This window comes from Gymnoscopelus braueri (genome assembly GCF_963280865.1).
Source record: "Gymnoscopelus braueri genome assembly, chromosome: 18".
Lineage (NCBI taxonomy): Eukaryota > Metazoa > Chordata > Actinopteri > Myctophiformes > Myctophidae > Gymnoscopelus > Gymnoscopelus braueri.
Genome location: NC_137618.1, coordinates 31418472 through 31434836, shown reverse-complemented (window position 1 = coordinate 31434836; position 16365 = coordinate 31418472). Strand labels below are relative to the sequence as shown.

Here is a 16365-nt window from a genome sequence, read left to right as displayed (position 1 = left end):
TCTGGTGTAGGACTCTCAAAATAGCTTCGTTTTGCTGTGTGGAGGGGGAGGATTATGATAATTGCATGGATTGTTGTGTCTTTGGTGAATTCACAAATCCTTCCTCTCTTACTCTACACAGCAGGAGTTCAGTTATCAAATCCTTTGCATTCTTTCCTCTATTGCACCCGCAGGGTTACGCAATCTAAACTTGACTGCGTTCACCACAAGTCACTTTCCTTCCCCCCATCCTGATACAGTATGCATTGGATGGTATCCATGAGGTGAATTATAGAGTGGAAAAGTCATTAAGTGGGATAAAGATACAAGGAATCAATGCTGCTGGATCCTGCTCCATGCTTGATTCTCTCCAGTCCAGTGCACACGAACATCAGGGTATAGCTCAAGCCTGCTTGTTGTTTCCAGGTGAAGTGTCCTCTCCACCAAGCACAGACAGAACTCCCTGGTTATGGAAAGGGATCGATGAGAGCTGTCTATCCAGACTACATGGGGACTAAATAGACACGTTCAGCATGGCTTCTGCTTTAAAACACATTCTCTTCAATAAAACTCTTCTCTTACAGTACACTGCATGGACACCCCATGGACATGCCTTCTACTGCATCTTGTAGTCCCACTTGATACATAAACCCAATCAAAGAATAACTTAATTATAAAACAACATATCATTATCAATGATATTATATCATTATCATAATGATATCATTATCATAATGATAGCATATCATTATCAGTGATCATATCATATAATTTTTGAGGAAAATATTCCATTGAACTGATTAAAAAACAGGAAACATTTTGTTTGTGTTTGAAGGTTATAAATGGAGCCGCAATCCTTTTAGACAACAGAGGCTCTTGGTGGATAGCACTATAAACCAGATGATATAAAACCCTTAATTCCCCGCAGACTAGAAGGCAATAGCAGCCAGTCTTAGCTGTATGTGGGCAGCTCTAAAACAGCGCCTTTGCCTGTCTTGAGCTTTTACTTTTAATGGCAGTGGAAACTGCTCGATGAATGAAACAGACAGCTCTTGTCAAAGGGATTATTCTGTTTTATTCTTCCTTTCACAAAGAGGGATAAGCTACACGTCTCTCTCCCTTTGGTGACACAGAGATTTGACTTTCCTTCTCTAATTATGTGACCCACCTGGCCAAAAGGTCTTTTCTTATGGAGACTAATGGCCAGTTGAAACCTAGTTTGGATGTCGTATCAGTCAGATCAGACAACTGCAGCTGTCTTTTGAGATGGAAAATAAATCGCTTGAGGGCTGAGTTGAATCTTGATCCTTGCCAAAACAGATTTGATTGAATTGCATACTCCATAAAATATGCAGAATTATAATCTTTTGTCTTGGATCAACCCTCTGGGATAAGAGCCACACATAGCTAGTTCAAGTTCATATTCTGCCAAAAACAGAGTCTAACTACATAATATCTATGTTCAATTGTGAGATGAAGGTAATTGTGAGTCCCCATTAAAAAAAACACTGCCAAATATTTGCATATTGGTGATGGATGTAGCATGATGCATTCATCATTTAGGGCACAACACATGCTGTTAGACCCCTGACACCAGAGGTCTCACATCATGTTCTAAGACCCACACCAGATCAAGCCATACATCCTTTACCATGAGATCAAATGTGACAGGTTATAACTTCAGTAATATCATAAGGGGGCGTGGGGGGTGGCTGGGTCAGTACTCTTAGATTATTTCCTCCTCAGACTGAGACAGCCCATCTCTTATGTCAGATGGTCTGGAGAACCTGTCAGACTGAAGTGTAACATAGCCCAGAGCGTGTCACAGTATTCAGCCATATGATGCGCTGAGAGTAATCTCACAACATAATGCCTATGGTTGGCTTGGCGTGAATGAAAGATGTTCCCTCCGCAACACATGCCTGTGTGTTCAAGTGGAATGACTCATTCGTGCCTCTGGTCGATGAGACACTTTCAGCCCACACATAGGCTTATACACAGCCAGGTCAGTAGCCCATATAATCCCAAATTTCACGACCTAAAACAAATACGTTTCACAAATATTTATTTTTCGGTGGCTGCCAAATAGCAGCATGCTGAACTTCTGTATAGTTGCCCTCCTTTGACAAGAGGGACCCTGTACTCCACCCTAATGTCTCACTGTCTGTGTTTGTGTCTGTCAGTCTCCACCGTCTCGCTCTGGGAGTCCAACCTTTCAGCATTTCCAATGATGTGCCTCGAAATCTGTTTCCAGGGCAACAAGGGTACCAAATACATTCCCAGCAGCTTCTTGCTGGTGTTGTCATTTGTTTACACTATTCATATCTGGGGGAGGATGAGCTTGTTCCAAACAAAGGATGTGAATAAAAAGAGCACATGCAGCTAAACTGAGTCAAAATAAGAAAGTGGAATAACCAAACGAATCTAAAAGCCAACCTCTCAATCTTTGCTGCAGTTGTTTGCCAAAACAAATGATTCTGTTTCATCCAGATAAATTGCACTCGAGCAAACTTCATGATTGTCCACTATTACAAAGGCATGCAACTGGAGTTCACAATTCACATTTCTGCAGTGTGTGGGGTTGAAATACATGCTTGCATTCTCTTTGTCAATTCTGGCACATCGCCTACAACAATAACAATAACTTGTGAAATGTGAAAAGGCATTTTTGAAGCCTCGAACAACCCTCAAAACAGCCAATGATGCTATATCCATGACGCGCAGCTGCGCGCACTGGGAGTTTCCGAATCAGCAGATAGTATAGTCAATGCAAAGCTCGGCCACATAAAACGTATGCTATATAAATCTTTTAATTCACAATATTAGTGTTTGGAACGGATTGCCCTCCTCGTTTATCGTAGTGGTTCTCGACCTGTGGCTCGGAACCCCCAGGGGGGTCCCCACTTGATTTTGGGGGGTCCCCAGATGACAGTGAAATGACAATTTAAGGACTTTTGAGACCTGTTTTATACCTTAAAAAAAGAAGGGGAAAAAAGGAACAAATTAACATTGGCCAAATTGTCAAATAATATAAGAAAGAGGTACAAATGTTGATCTACATGCTCACAACGCCTCGCAGCTTGTAGATATGCTCACAATATTCATTTGTGGAGCCGAGTCACGATAACGCCTCAACACCATTCGAAATGCTTATCGGGAGGGGGGGGGGGGCAGTTCAAATGTGATTATTTTGGGGGTCATCATGGCCCAAAAACCACTGGTTTATCGGACTTATTAAAAATCGACTCACGTCCTCCAGTTTTAAGCGTTGCGCTTGCGCGTAAAGGAACCAGGAGCTGTCCAAGTGCTGAAATGAAGAAGAAAAAAAAAGGCATTCCACTCCCATTCCTCAACAGAGGATGATGGTCCGCTTTACCTGAGCAAGTCTCCACTTCGTGACCAATGACAACAACAGCTGTCTCTTAACAGAACGAACCTTTAAAGCAAAACGCACAAGGCAGAAGCTCCGATCGATGCATTTTGAAGATCGAGCCTTTCGACGCGCACACTTGATGTTTCTTCACGTCTTCTCAAGAAAGCTGCGTCTGGGAGTCAGAGTTTGATGAAACTAAACTATGATCCTTTGCTACTACATACTGGAATGTGGATTGTGTATGACACGAGGCTACCCAAACACTCATTTGGTGAGGAAGAAAGCGACATTATTCCCGTTTGGATTATGTGTTTGACCAACGTAAACATATGGAAATGAAATAAAAAAAAAGTGAACACATGAGAAAACCAAGAGGAATGAATCAGTCCTTCATAAGAGTCTGGACAGCTTTATTTGTATGTTTTATGGAGACCAACAACTTCAGGTGGGTTTTTTAATGTATACCACTTTACATTCAGTTTTGTTATAGCCTATATCGTAAAATAAATGACCTGTTCCAAGTTTGAAAAATTAGATGTCGTTAGAAATATATGTAATTTTTTTTAGAATATAATTCAAACATAATAATTTTAAAAGACTATTGAAAAATGGCAATAAATATATCGTAAAAAAAAAAGAAAAAAAAGACTAATATCTTCATACGCCACAAATTTGACTAAAGTAGCTTGTAGCTATATGCAATATGTATTAGAAGATTGCATGCATAAATCGTTTTGGAGGGTGGTTTTTTGTATGGATAATTAGCTGGATTCGAGTGTTTAACGCATGTTGTAGTTTTCCAAAAGTGTGTCCATTACTCAGAGTAGTAAGCAAGTGTGTAGCCTACTGTATACACACTCATTGTCACGATGTGTACAGCTACTGAGAGCATTAAATGCTCTCAGTAGCTGTAAACATCGTGACAATTGAGCCTTTTCTCTCCCGTTTGAACTGTGGGATGTGTATTAGACTATCGCGCCATGGAGACATTGTCGTATTACGGAGCATTGGGCATGATTATTGATCATGCCTGATCAGTTGTTTTTATTCCAGGGTTGTGGATGCCAAGGAGCACGAGTCCAGAACCGTACCCCAGTCTCCATCAGAATTTCTGGATTCACTAATGGGTCGAACATCTGGTTATGACGCACGAATAAGACCATTTTTCAAAGGTTTGTTTTTCAAAGTCTGTTCAAATGATTATTTTCTCAGCAAAATCATTATGGACTCCAGCTATACCTTATGTTGGCCTATTGATAGATATTTGATTAAGAATGATGACCATCTGCTCACACAAAGCATCATCATGCTACCTGTCAATCAATACATCTTCTTCAAAAATAATTGTTTTTTGACTACAAATGGCAGAAGGCTACCAGTCCTCTGATTAGAAAATCGTTGCTATCTAGCCTAGATGGTAACATAATCATCCCAACCATTTTCAGAATTTATGGACAATCTCTACACAATCTAAACCAGTAGAAATAGTGTGGCAACAACAGGTTAGTATATGACATAACACATCCCCATATAGGGTTTTCCTTTGCAATGTCAGATAGACTCACACACCCCCCCCCCCCCCCCGCCCCCTCCCCAAAAAAAAGAAATCAATTTTGAAACAGTGAAAGAAGACATCAAAACAACACAATGAACTACATGTGCAGATTAGCACTAGCAGCAGACAAGGATTCCAAATGACAGGGAAATGATGGATGGGGTCCCCCCCGGCTAAGCTGCAGGCTCTTGGCTTCCTGTGTTGTGATGCTGGGGAGAGACACAACATCTGTCATTGGAATGGAGCTGAGTAAGGAGGGGGAGTAGAATGGGGACCCAGGCCCAGCTCAAGCCCACCTACACCACGCTAGGTCAGATGGGCTGGGATTGTGGTGTAAGGGTGCTGGGACAGGGAGAAGGATCAGTGATTGATCAGCAAAACTCGGCTGTGACACGAAAACAGACATTCCAGATATTCTTGTACAGACAAGATCTTATAGTGGCTGAATTGCTGTGAGAGGAAGGCATGTCTTATACGCTAGCTGCTATTTTCAGTGAAAGATGAAACAGCAACAACTGTTTCTAGCCAGCAAAGAGGAGGAGAAGTCATGGATTATAAAAAGACATTCTGGCACAATACACGATTTTAGTAGAGTTCCTTTTTTAATAGCTATTCTCCATGTATTTAAGAGTTATGAGCTACAGTAATCCTGTTTCACTATCTCTCTCTATGCTTTATCTCTGTTACACACGTGCTCACTGGCTCACTCGCACACACAGATGCACACGAAGACACAGACAGACAGACAGACAGACAGACAGACAGACAGACAGACAGACAGACAGACAGACAGACAGACAGACAGACAGACAGACAGACAGACAGACAGACAGACAGACAGACAGACAGACAGACAGACAGACAGACAGACAGACAGACAGACAGACAGACAGACAGACAGACAGACAGACAGACAGACAGACAGACAGACAGACAGACAGACAGACAGACAGACAGACAGACAGACAGACAGACAGACAGACAGACAGACAGACAGACAGACAGACAGACAGACAGACAGACAGACAGACAGACAGACAGACAGACAGACAGACAGACAGACAGACAGACAGACAGACAGACAGACAGACAGACAGACAGACAGACAGACAGACAGACAGACAGACAGACAGACAGACAGACAGACAGACAGACAGACAGACAGACAGACAGACAGACAGACAGACAGACAGACAGACAGACAGACAGACAGACAGACAGACAGACAGACAGACAGACAGACAGACAGACAGACAGACAGACAGACAGACAGACAGACAGACAGACAGACAGACAGACAGACAGACAGACAGACAGACAGACAGACAGACAGACAGACAGACACACACACACACACACACACACACACACACACACACACACACACACACACACACACACACACACACACACACACACACACACACACACACACACACACACACACACACACACACACACACACACACAGCCATGTACAGCCATGTACAAAAACATAGTGTAAACATGATTTTGGTTGAGAAGCCATTAAGTCGCACTTGGAGTGTTGAACTGTAAGCCCATGACCTGATTTGCTTGCTGAGTTTGTTGTGAGGAGAAACAAACATTTTTCTGCTACTACTGTTAAATGGCCTGACGACAAAACCGAGGCAAATATTAATACCAAGTTTCATGCAATATTGATAAGTGCAGGGGAGGGCTGTATGCTTACTTCACTTAACAAATAGAGAAGAAGATTTGCTGTGGCTTTAAATGGTACAAACTGTCAAGTCTTACCAAGAGATTTCACTTCAGAGGACCCTGGAGTAAAAATGACACCCTGCAGTATGAGAGAGAAGGCTTTATTTTTTAAACGCAAGACAGCCTGGGATAGAACGTTTTAGGATTTGATATGGCATTGGGTACCATTCATTTAACATTGTCATTCATGCTTTATGTGCGCACTCATCTTTGTGTGCCTCTGAAGGAGCAGTATGATATTAAAAATTGCAGAAAGTTTTCTTTAAATTAACCACAGATGAAGCCATGAAAATGTACTGTATATCAGATATGGCATTATTATACACAGTCTTTCAGAAAGCTTCTGTTACATTGTATCTGGATTCAACTGTCTTTTAACTATAACCAGCAAAAGTCTGTTACAGTATGTTTTATTAATGATACAATTTAATAATACCATCCAGATAACATCTGACTTCTGTTTCTGTCCAAAGACAGGGACATGGGTGTGGTCAGATCACTCTGCACCTGGTGAAATAAAACAAAGTATTACCATGCACTTATGGTGCCTTCATGAAAAATACTGCTTCTTGAAGCAGTATTTGCAGGAAAATGTCTCAGCTCAACAGTATGCAGTATGAAACAGCAAGTTGAATCCAGCAGAACATTATTCCTTTCACCACCTATCCAGACACAGTTCGTACTAGAGATATGGAAGTAAGAATGCTTGGCTTTTTCCCCTGTCATGTCATTTTCGCTGTCATGTCATTTTCATTCCATTTTGCAGGTCCCCCAGTAAACGTTACATGCAATATTTTTATCAACAGTTTCGGCTCTGTCACAGAGACAACTATGGTGAGTCCTCCAGTCTTTTCTGATTGATTCTTTCCCTGTCCTATGTATCATTTTGTTATCTGTCCCCCAACTTGCAGGTCCACCCGTTAATGTTACCTGCAACATATTTATCAACAGCTTTGGTTCTATAGCAGAAACTACGATGGTGAGTTGAGCATCCACTGAGCTCGGCCATCCATGTCTTCCACCCTTGCTCTCTGCTCTGGAGTTAAGGCTGAATCATCCAGTTCATTTACCACAATCGAATGTTTCATGTCTAATTTCAAATTGTACTCATACGATTTTGATCATCCAAGTCTATTGGCGGCTCCAATAGCCACATATTGTGGCGCTACCTGAACCTTGTATTACAACTGAGAATCATGACTCTCGTGATACCTAAAGCAGCATTGGATTGTACATACAGTATGTTAAATTACTCCAGATTTTATAATCCACACAAAGACTGCCAGTACTCAATTTAAGTGCAGCCAATACCCTTGTGTGGGGGGCTTACGGCTTTAGTCTCAAACAGATTGATCAGCGTCATGTCCGAAGACACCCAACTAACTGCTCAAGGGGTAAACAACATCAAACCTGGCATTCTTCACTTGAGCTTGTTCAGAAGCCACCGAAGAATTCAAAATGAGTTGTGCTGATGATCAAATAAGCTTGGATGAAATCTGGTTGCACAAGACTTATTTTTCATACCACTGCCAAGGAGTACCAGAGCCTTTAGACAAACAGAAAGACACACCTTTTAGGTTTGTAACATTTGGAACTGCCAATATACAAATATTAAACAAGGTGAAGACATCTCATAATCATGTCAAGTCAATCAATCGGCTTCTGAATATATATATTTTTATTTGCACATTTAAAAACAACAAATTTGTAACAACAGCGTAATATTGTGTTGGAATGTGCAGGTGAGATTTAGAAAACCCTGTCGGGTTTATAAGGTTAATCTCACCTCACTTAAGAAATACAAAGTAATAAAGACCAAAAATTTATTATTTTGCAACATACATACAAATATACAAAAATACAAATACAACAATAGATACACACAGTATGAATACTAGAGAATAATGCAACCAACTTCATCTACAGAATCCAATGGATTTTCTTTGTCAGCCATTGCTTACTCATTGGTCACATCATCTATCTACCATTATGGCTCTTAATGATTATTGGCTACTGAGAAAGTTTGTGTACATTCAGTATATTTCAAACTTAAATTCCACAGTGATACAGTGACTGCGGCTCCTTTGAACATATTCAAATAAATGCCCGTATGGGTACTTTTGGGTATTTAGATGATGGTATTGTTTGCTATAAATTGCTAGATACATTAAAACTCATCCATACTTTTATTTTTTATGTGCAAAGATTTATTGGAGAATTGTTTCTGGGGAAAACAACCCACACACAGAAAACAGAACACGCACGCACGCACGCGCACACACACACACACACACACACACACACACACACACACACACACACACACACACACACACACACACACACACACACACACACACACACACACACACACACACACACACACACACACACACACACACACACTATTGTGAATGTAATGTTATTAATGTGATAGCAATGTAATGAGATGTCCCATGTTTGATGTTAATAATTGTAAAATTATGCTTATGGCATGTACTGATGCAGTGTGTAATGCATAGAAATGAAAATGCACAAGGCAGTTTTGCAATTATAAAGAAATATCTAAGAATAGCAAGAATGACTAGTTCTGGTACCATAATAACATGCATGTTTCATACATCAAAGCTGGGCACAAAGCAAAATCCTCTGTGTTAATGTAACTCTGAGAGTATACAAATGTAACCAAATGGACCATTTGGTTCCATTTATACACTCAGAGTTTAATTAAAAGTTAGGATTTTACAGTGTAGTATGTAAGTATGTAAATGTGTACTTGTCACCTGCGTAGGACTACAGAGTGAACATCTTCCTGCGGCAGAAGTGGAAAGACCCTCGGCTGTCATACGTTAAATACCCAGACTCCTCCCTTGACCTGGACCCTTCCATGTTAGACTCCATCTGGAAACCTGACCTCTTCTTTGCCAATGAGAAGGGCGCCAACTTCCATGACGTAACCACAGACAACAAGCTCCTAAGGATCTTCAAGGACGGGGCTGTGCTGTACAGTATCAGGTAAAGTGAAGGACATGCTAAGAAACATTACAGACGTTACAGGATTGCAGGTTAAAGCTGCAATCCATGATTTTCATATCCTGCCTGGGATTTAAACAGCATGGGAGACCAAACGTCGCTCTTCAAGGTGGAATCCTAGCTTGGCAAGGGGAGATATTGCACATACTGTATGAGCTTAAGGCAGTGCTACCTGTCAACCAGTAGGTGTCCTACCTGACACCAGGGTCTATATTTCTCAATGGAACAGATGGGAGACCAGACAACCCCACTGCAGATGTGCTAGTGCTATTGTATTAACATACTCTATCATACAAATTGGTAAACATAAAATGTTATTCATTGAAATAAGTTCCACATCGCAGCTATAACAGAAAGGAGAATGGATATCTTAGATTTATAACTGGAAGCAATGGAGATGTAGCCATAAAATGTTTGCATGTGGCATTGAAGTAGTTACACTGTAACTACTTTAATGCCACATGCATCCAACTCATGCCGTAACTGTTACAGCATGAGTTTGAGGCTGAAATCTCAAGAAGAAAATATCTGAGAAAAGAAGCTGAAGCAGATAATAGATAATTATGAGCTCTGATTCCATGCCTGCTTACCCAGCAGGCTATTGGCTCACTGCTCTTACTCATTGCAGACATCAAAGACTATCTACCCAGAGTAAGCAGCTTTGAGTGAATGTAATTCAATATTGATCTAGTCCCTAGATTCTAGTCCCAAGAATGAGCACATTTATATCTCCCAAATACAGTTCCCATGTGTGGTAAAGATTTTACAAAGGAACACAGACTGTAAGATCGTAAACTAATCCTGAGGGTGGTTGTTGTTGTTGTTGTTTAGAATTAACTTAAAACAGGGTTTGATGAAAGCATGCGATACATTAATCTCCCTTCTCCCACATGCTTCGATATAGTCAGAATATGTTTGCAGGGCTGTTTGAGATCAATGGCATTCTGGGAGTTCTGGGGTTCTTGACTGGAGATATGAGCTAAATTTCTTTATAATGATTTGTATGATGAACATATTAGTCATGTAAGTAATAAGTATACATTGTAAAAAAAAAATATCCTTAAAAGATAAATAATAATAATAATAATAGTAATAATAATCTATACTATAATTTACGGAAGCTCTGTCTATGTGTCGGCATACAGCATTATCTATCCCAGTGTAGTTGAACAGGATCAGTAAGAAAAGACTCACTTCAGAAAGATGCAACCCACACTTAATGGATGACACTTAATAGGCCCGTCTAGCAAAATCGGCCCTACATTTGATCACAAATCTGTGCAACAAGATATGAAAATATGTTTCATTTCATTTCAATGTAATTTCAGTCACACACAGCATTCGATCGATTTTATCTGCGATGCCCGAGTATAAAGCAGATCAATTTGGAGTCCACTTAGAGATCAGTTTCTGGCTGAGCGGGGCCCAGGTGTGGACGCAGACAGCGGTCTGGTGCAAAGAAATGAAAGGCGGTTAGCCACTTTCCCCATCCACAAGAGACATGATGACAGAGCGAGCAGACAGTAGACCACAATGCATCTCAGAAACAATATAAGTCCCAGTAATGAAAGTGTGATAGGAACCTGCTGAAGGGAATCCCACATGCTGTGTCAGAGGCTGTCTGAGAGAAGGAACGAGAGGCAGAGATAGAATGCAAATGCTATGTCTAGGTTTGTGAACAAGGATTCGGTACTTCCTAATCCATTTCAAGTAAACAAGTTTATGTTTAAAATGTGCTGAATAAAAAAAAAGAAAACCAACATCAATTGCTGTGTTTTGTATATACCGTAGGTTGACTCTCATTCTGTCCTGTCCAATGGATCTGAAGAACTTTCCAATGGATACCCAAACGTGCACAATGCAACTGGAAAGCTGTAAGCTGCCTTTCTTACCCTTCTTAGCTAAATTGAAATGTGTTGCATGTATATACTGTGTGTCTTTGATAGAATTCTGTTTCATTTCTCCATTGCCATCTTCAGTTGGTTACACCATGAACGACTTGATCTTTGAGTGGGAGGAGAACGGTGCGGTGCAGGTGTCGGAGGGACTCACATTACCTCAGTTCCTGATGAGGGACGAGAAGGAGATGGGCTACTGTACCAAGCATTACAACACTGGTCAGAGAACACACATACTATATATCCTTGTATACGTCCTTGCTCTTTCACAGTTAAAATGGTCTTGCTAAAATTGCATTTGTTGAAATCACTCACCAGGTAAATTCACCTGTATTGAGGTGAAATTCCGCCTGGAGCGTCAAATGGGCTACTACCTGATCCAGATGTACATTCCCTCTCTCCTGATTGTCATCCTCTCCTGGGTCTCCTTCTGGATCAACATGGACGCCGCGCCCGCCAGAGTGGCACTGGGCATCACCACCGTGCTCACCATGACAACCCAGAGCTCCGGCTCCAGATCTTCCCTTCCAAAGGTAAACCTCTCTGTCTTCACGTCAACAGCCTGAGGGGTCAGTGCCAAAGTGAGGCTAATAGGCTGGGCTCTTGGATCAAATGCTCCTCGATCTCTCCCCCGTGTCACAAGACATGGATAATCTGTCGCTATTACACTGATGGAATGGATATGGTAAATAGACCTATATGAGGACATGCTGCACAGAATCTTAAACACTGGGGTGAAATTGTTGTGAAAGGAGCTAAGTGGCAGGCAATTGATGGATTTAAAGCCTTTTCTCAGAGGATGATGTTATATTGTGTGACAGGTATAAAGGAGAGAGATACAACACAGACATGAAATGCACCCTGTCTTGGGTCTATTTAATTCCTCAGTTCACAAAAGCATAAACGAGGAACATAAAAACAAGAATTAACTTTATTTGAGGAAATCACAGCACCCTCCATTTTGTTACATTAGAGATGCTGCCAGTTAATGTGCATAGTTTACACTGCTACAGTAGCTTATTTTCCCACATAATAAATTGGCCTGCACACTTGGTCTGTACAGTACTACAGGCATTGTGCATCAGCTATAGTAGATCAATCACTTCTCCCACACCACGGCCTACATAATATGACCACTCAAGGGCTTTGCCATGTCAGAGTCCCACATGAAAGACATAATAAATATTTAAACAGGGTGCTTTGAAAGCCTCGTCTCAGGAAAAGTAAACAAAAGCTCAATATGCCTTAAATGCCCACAAATAGCTGACTTGTTTCCCTCCAATGCAAATCAGCTGTCATGATGGAAGACAAAGCCCAGGTCATCCATTGATGAATAGGAATGTGTCTTCGGGCTCCTTTCAACTTCATCTTCAACTCAACCCGAGTGAATACTGAGATGGAAACCAATGCTGAAGGTCCAAATTAGAGCTATGGTTTCCAGTCTATTACCTTAGCAAATAAGGCACCAATTATTTCCAGCTGTGCCCTATAGCTCTGCAATCATGGATATTACTGTCAGCTTCAACACACTTGTTAGTAAACACCACTCCTAATTATAGTCATTTAGAAGTCACAGCAAGTTAATTTACATATAGAGCACACTAAAGGCAGATTAAAAAGCCTGACTAAAGTTATATAACTGTAGCGGTTATTTGTTTTTTTTATCAGATATTTTGGTTCAAAATAGTTGCCTTTCCAATTAACTAGTCCACTGTCAGGAAATATGTACAGTAACTTCAAAGATACTGTATATTCATCCAACAGATCTACCATGTTCTGTCATGTGATTGGTCAGGGTAGGGGCTAATCAATTGGTTACAGCTTGCAGCTGGTTAATTTTAGGTATGGGTTTGGTGGTTTAATTAATCAATTGATTTTAGTTAAAGGAGAATTCCGGACAAATTAAGTGTTATCTTTGATGTCTCGTTACTCACCTACCGACGTAAAAAGTGGCGTTCTTTTTTTCCATAGATTCCCCTGTCGTCATTTTTTAAACCCCCTCCGTTGTCATAATGGGAGCGCGTGGGTTAGGGAAATTCGTCTATTATAACCGATGCAAAGTTATTTTTTTCTCTACTACGATTCATTGTAGAGTCTCATGATAGTCAAACATGCGCTGAAACTTCCTGCGAGGCTACCGTTAATGGCGAACGATTTAACACTGGTTGCTTGTTTCCAGAACCTGGCAACACGAGTTGCCAGGTTCTGGAAAGAAACAAGCATCCAGTGTTAAATCGTTCGCCATTAACGGTAGCCTCGCAGGAAGTTTCAGCGCATGTTTGACTATCATGAGACTCTACAATGAATCGTAGTAGAGAAAAAAATAACTTTGCATCGGTTATAATAGACGAATTTCCCTAACCCACGCGCTCCCAATTATGACAACGGAGGGGGTTTAAAAAATGACGACAGGGGAATCTATGGAAAAAAAGAACGCCACTTTTTACGTCGGTAGGTGAGTAACGAGACATCAAAGATAACACTTAATTTGTCCGGAATTCTCCTTTAAGGTTAGGCACTTAATAATAGTATGTTTGTGTATGCATGGGTTTGGTGTGGTTTAATGAATTATTCTTAGTAAAGGTAAGGCACTTTTAGTATATTTAAGTGCAGGCATGGGGTTGGTTTGGTTTAATTAATTAATCTTAGTAAAGGTTAGGCGCTTTTAGTATAAAGTGTAGGCATGGGTTTGGTGTGGTTTAACTAAGCCTAATTATTTTTTGTTAAAGCAGCACTATGTGGTTTGGGGTATCAGTAGCCACTTTGGGCACAAATAACATGGCAGCCAACGTCTTTGACTTCATTACCCAAGAGTCTCTGCAAGCATGTCCGTCGAGAACACGCTGTGATTGGCCAGTCTTCGCTTTGACTGGCAGTTCTCCCTTGGTGCTTTGGCAAATGCCAGGATGATAGTCATTTGTCTCCCCTATACATAGTAATAGTCAAGCCCTAGAAGGGACCCCCCCCCCCAGGGACCCCCCCCCCCCCCCCAAGTCTATACATTTATGGAAGGATGATTGTTATTGCTTATAGATGTTAACTCTCTCAGTGCCACGCCCCGACATATCCCGAGTTTTTCCCGAGTACCCTCAGTGCCAGCACGAGAAATCCCGAGTTTTTACTTTTGACTGTGGTCGCGCTATTCTGTATATTTTTCATGATCACTTTCGCTTCCTGACTACATCAGAGTCACCCGGAGCCGGATGTAAAAAAAAAAAATTCATTTCCGGGTCACGTTGTTTTTCTCCGGTGATTTTCGGCCAGAATAGGGAAAGTCACGGTTTTTCACACGGTATAAAAAGCGAACGGAGAGGTCCACGTCTACTCTCTTTGGTCTGGGTGACGATCAGTCATCGTAGTCGTGTATCGCATCGTAATTTAGCCTGATCAACGATTGTCAAAATGTCAACATCCGGTTAGGACCGGATATGACGTGAGCCTGTTTGGGAGGGGGTGAGTGAGCCAGCGAGGTCATCAATGTGTCGATTTGTTGCTCTCTACTGGTAGAACTGTATTATGGGTTTAAAACCCCAATCAGATCATTTATTTGAATGAAAAATTACAAAATTTTAAATAAAAAAAAAACGCAAATTCCTAGCAGTTTGGGAGTACTTTATGAAAATACTCTTGGCACTGAAAGAGTTAAAAAGTGACAGTGCTGCTTTAAGGTTAGGCACTTTTAGTATGTGAAGACATAGTTTTGTGGCGGTTATAGGGTAAGGATTTGTTATAATTCCTTTACCAATGCCCTCCCAATATCAATGGGTGAATATATCCACTGCCCTAATGAAAATTAAACCAACCATTTTTAAACAATTAGTAAACAGTTTCATAATTCAAATGGTTCGTATGCGTAATAGAATTCATACCACATAAGAGTCATGTATCGTTTCTGTCAGAATTTTTAATAAAGGGAAACCATTTTGTTCACAGGTCTCTTACGTGAAAGCCATTGACATCTGGATGGCTGTGTGTCTGCTCTTTGTGTTTGCTGCGTTGCTGGAATATGCTGGAGTTAATTTTGTCTCCAGGCAACAGAAGGAGTTCCTTCGCTTGAGGCGAAGGCAGAGAAGGCATCACAAGGTAAGCCAGCGTTCAAATCCCTACAAGGTGGCTGCCTGGTGACCGATTTATTTTTTGGACAGAGACTCGATGTGGCTGGAAGTGCTTATCATTTGACTGAATAAATGTATATGACCTAAATAGTTTATCTTTTCAGTCTGGGCATGTTGTTGTGTAGATATTCATTTGTGTTCACTTATAATATGGAATGCCAAAACTGCCATATCTCAAATTAAATACAATTTGAGATATGGCAGTTTTGGCATTCCATATCATGACACAGCCCAATGGGCTTCATCATATGTCATGACATACGTCATATCATTAGGTTACAGGATTAAGCCCCTGAGTCACATATGTCTTAATAAAAAAGATCACGTGAACACTGAACATGCGTGTGTCTTTGTCCAGGATGACGATATGCAAGAAGGCCGATTTAACTTCTCTAGCAACAGCATGAGTCAGTGTCTGCCGACGAAAGATGGCACAGCTGTTAAGAATGCTACCCCAGCTCCTAATCCTCAACCACCTGACCCAAAAGAGACCGAAACCAGAAACCTGGAAATCAGGAAGAGGTTTGTAGACAGAGCCAAGAGGATAGACACAATCTCCAGAGCGGCTTTTCCTATGGCATTCCTCCTCTTCAACATATTCTACTGGATCACCTACAAGATCATCAGACACGAAGGCATCTAATGGCTCCTGTGAGTTTTGAACCTTCCATA

The 16365-nt window shown here is 41.0% G+C and overlaps 1 protein-coding gene across 2 annotated transcripts; it reads left to right on the top strand.

The window, feature by feature from the left end:
- Window positions 1-3711: 3711 nt before the first annotated feature.
- On the top strand, window positions 3712-16365 carry glra2 (glycine receptor, alpha 2; the record flags this gene model as incomplete). 2 transcript variants are annotated; one of them, XM_080456784.1, is made up of 9 exons in its annotated part: window positions 3712-3797; window positions 4406-4524; window positions 7559-7626; window positions 9439-9662; window positions 11472-11554; window positions 11660-11797; window positions 11897-12111; window positions 15512-15661; window positions 16052-16365. In XM_080456784.1, the coding sequence occupies 9 exons, from the start codon at window positions 3712-3714 to the stop codon at window positions 16334-16336; spliced, it is 1368 nt and encodes a 455-aa protein (XP_080312910.1). In that variant the 3' UTR covers window positions 16337-16365. The 2 variants fall into 2 exon arrangements, with proteins under 2 accessions (XP_080312910.1, XP_080312911.1); XM_080456785.1 differs by lacking the exon at window positions 7559-7626 and adding an exon at window positions 7414-7481.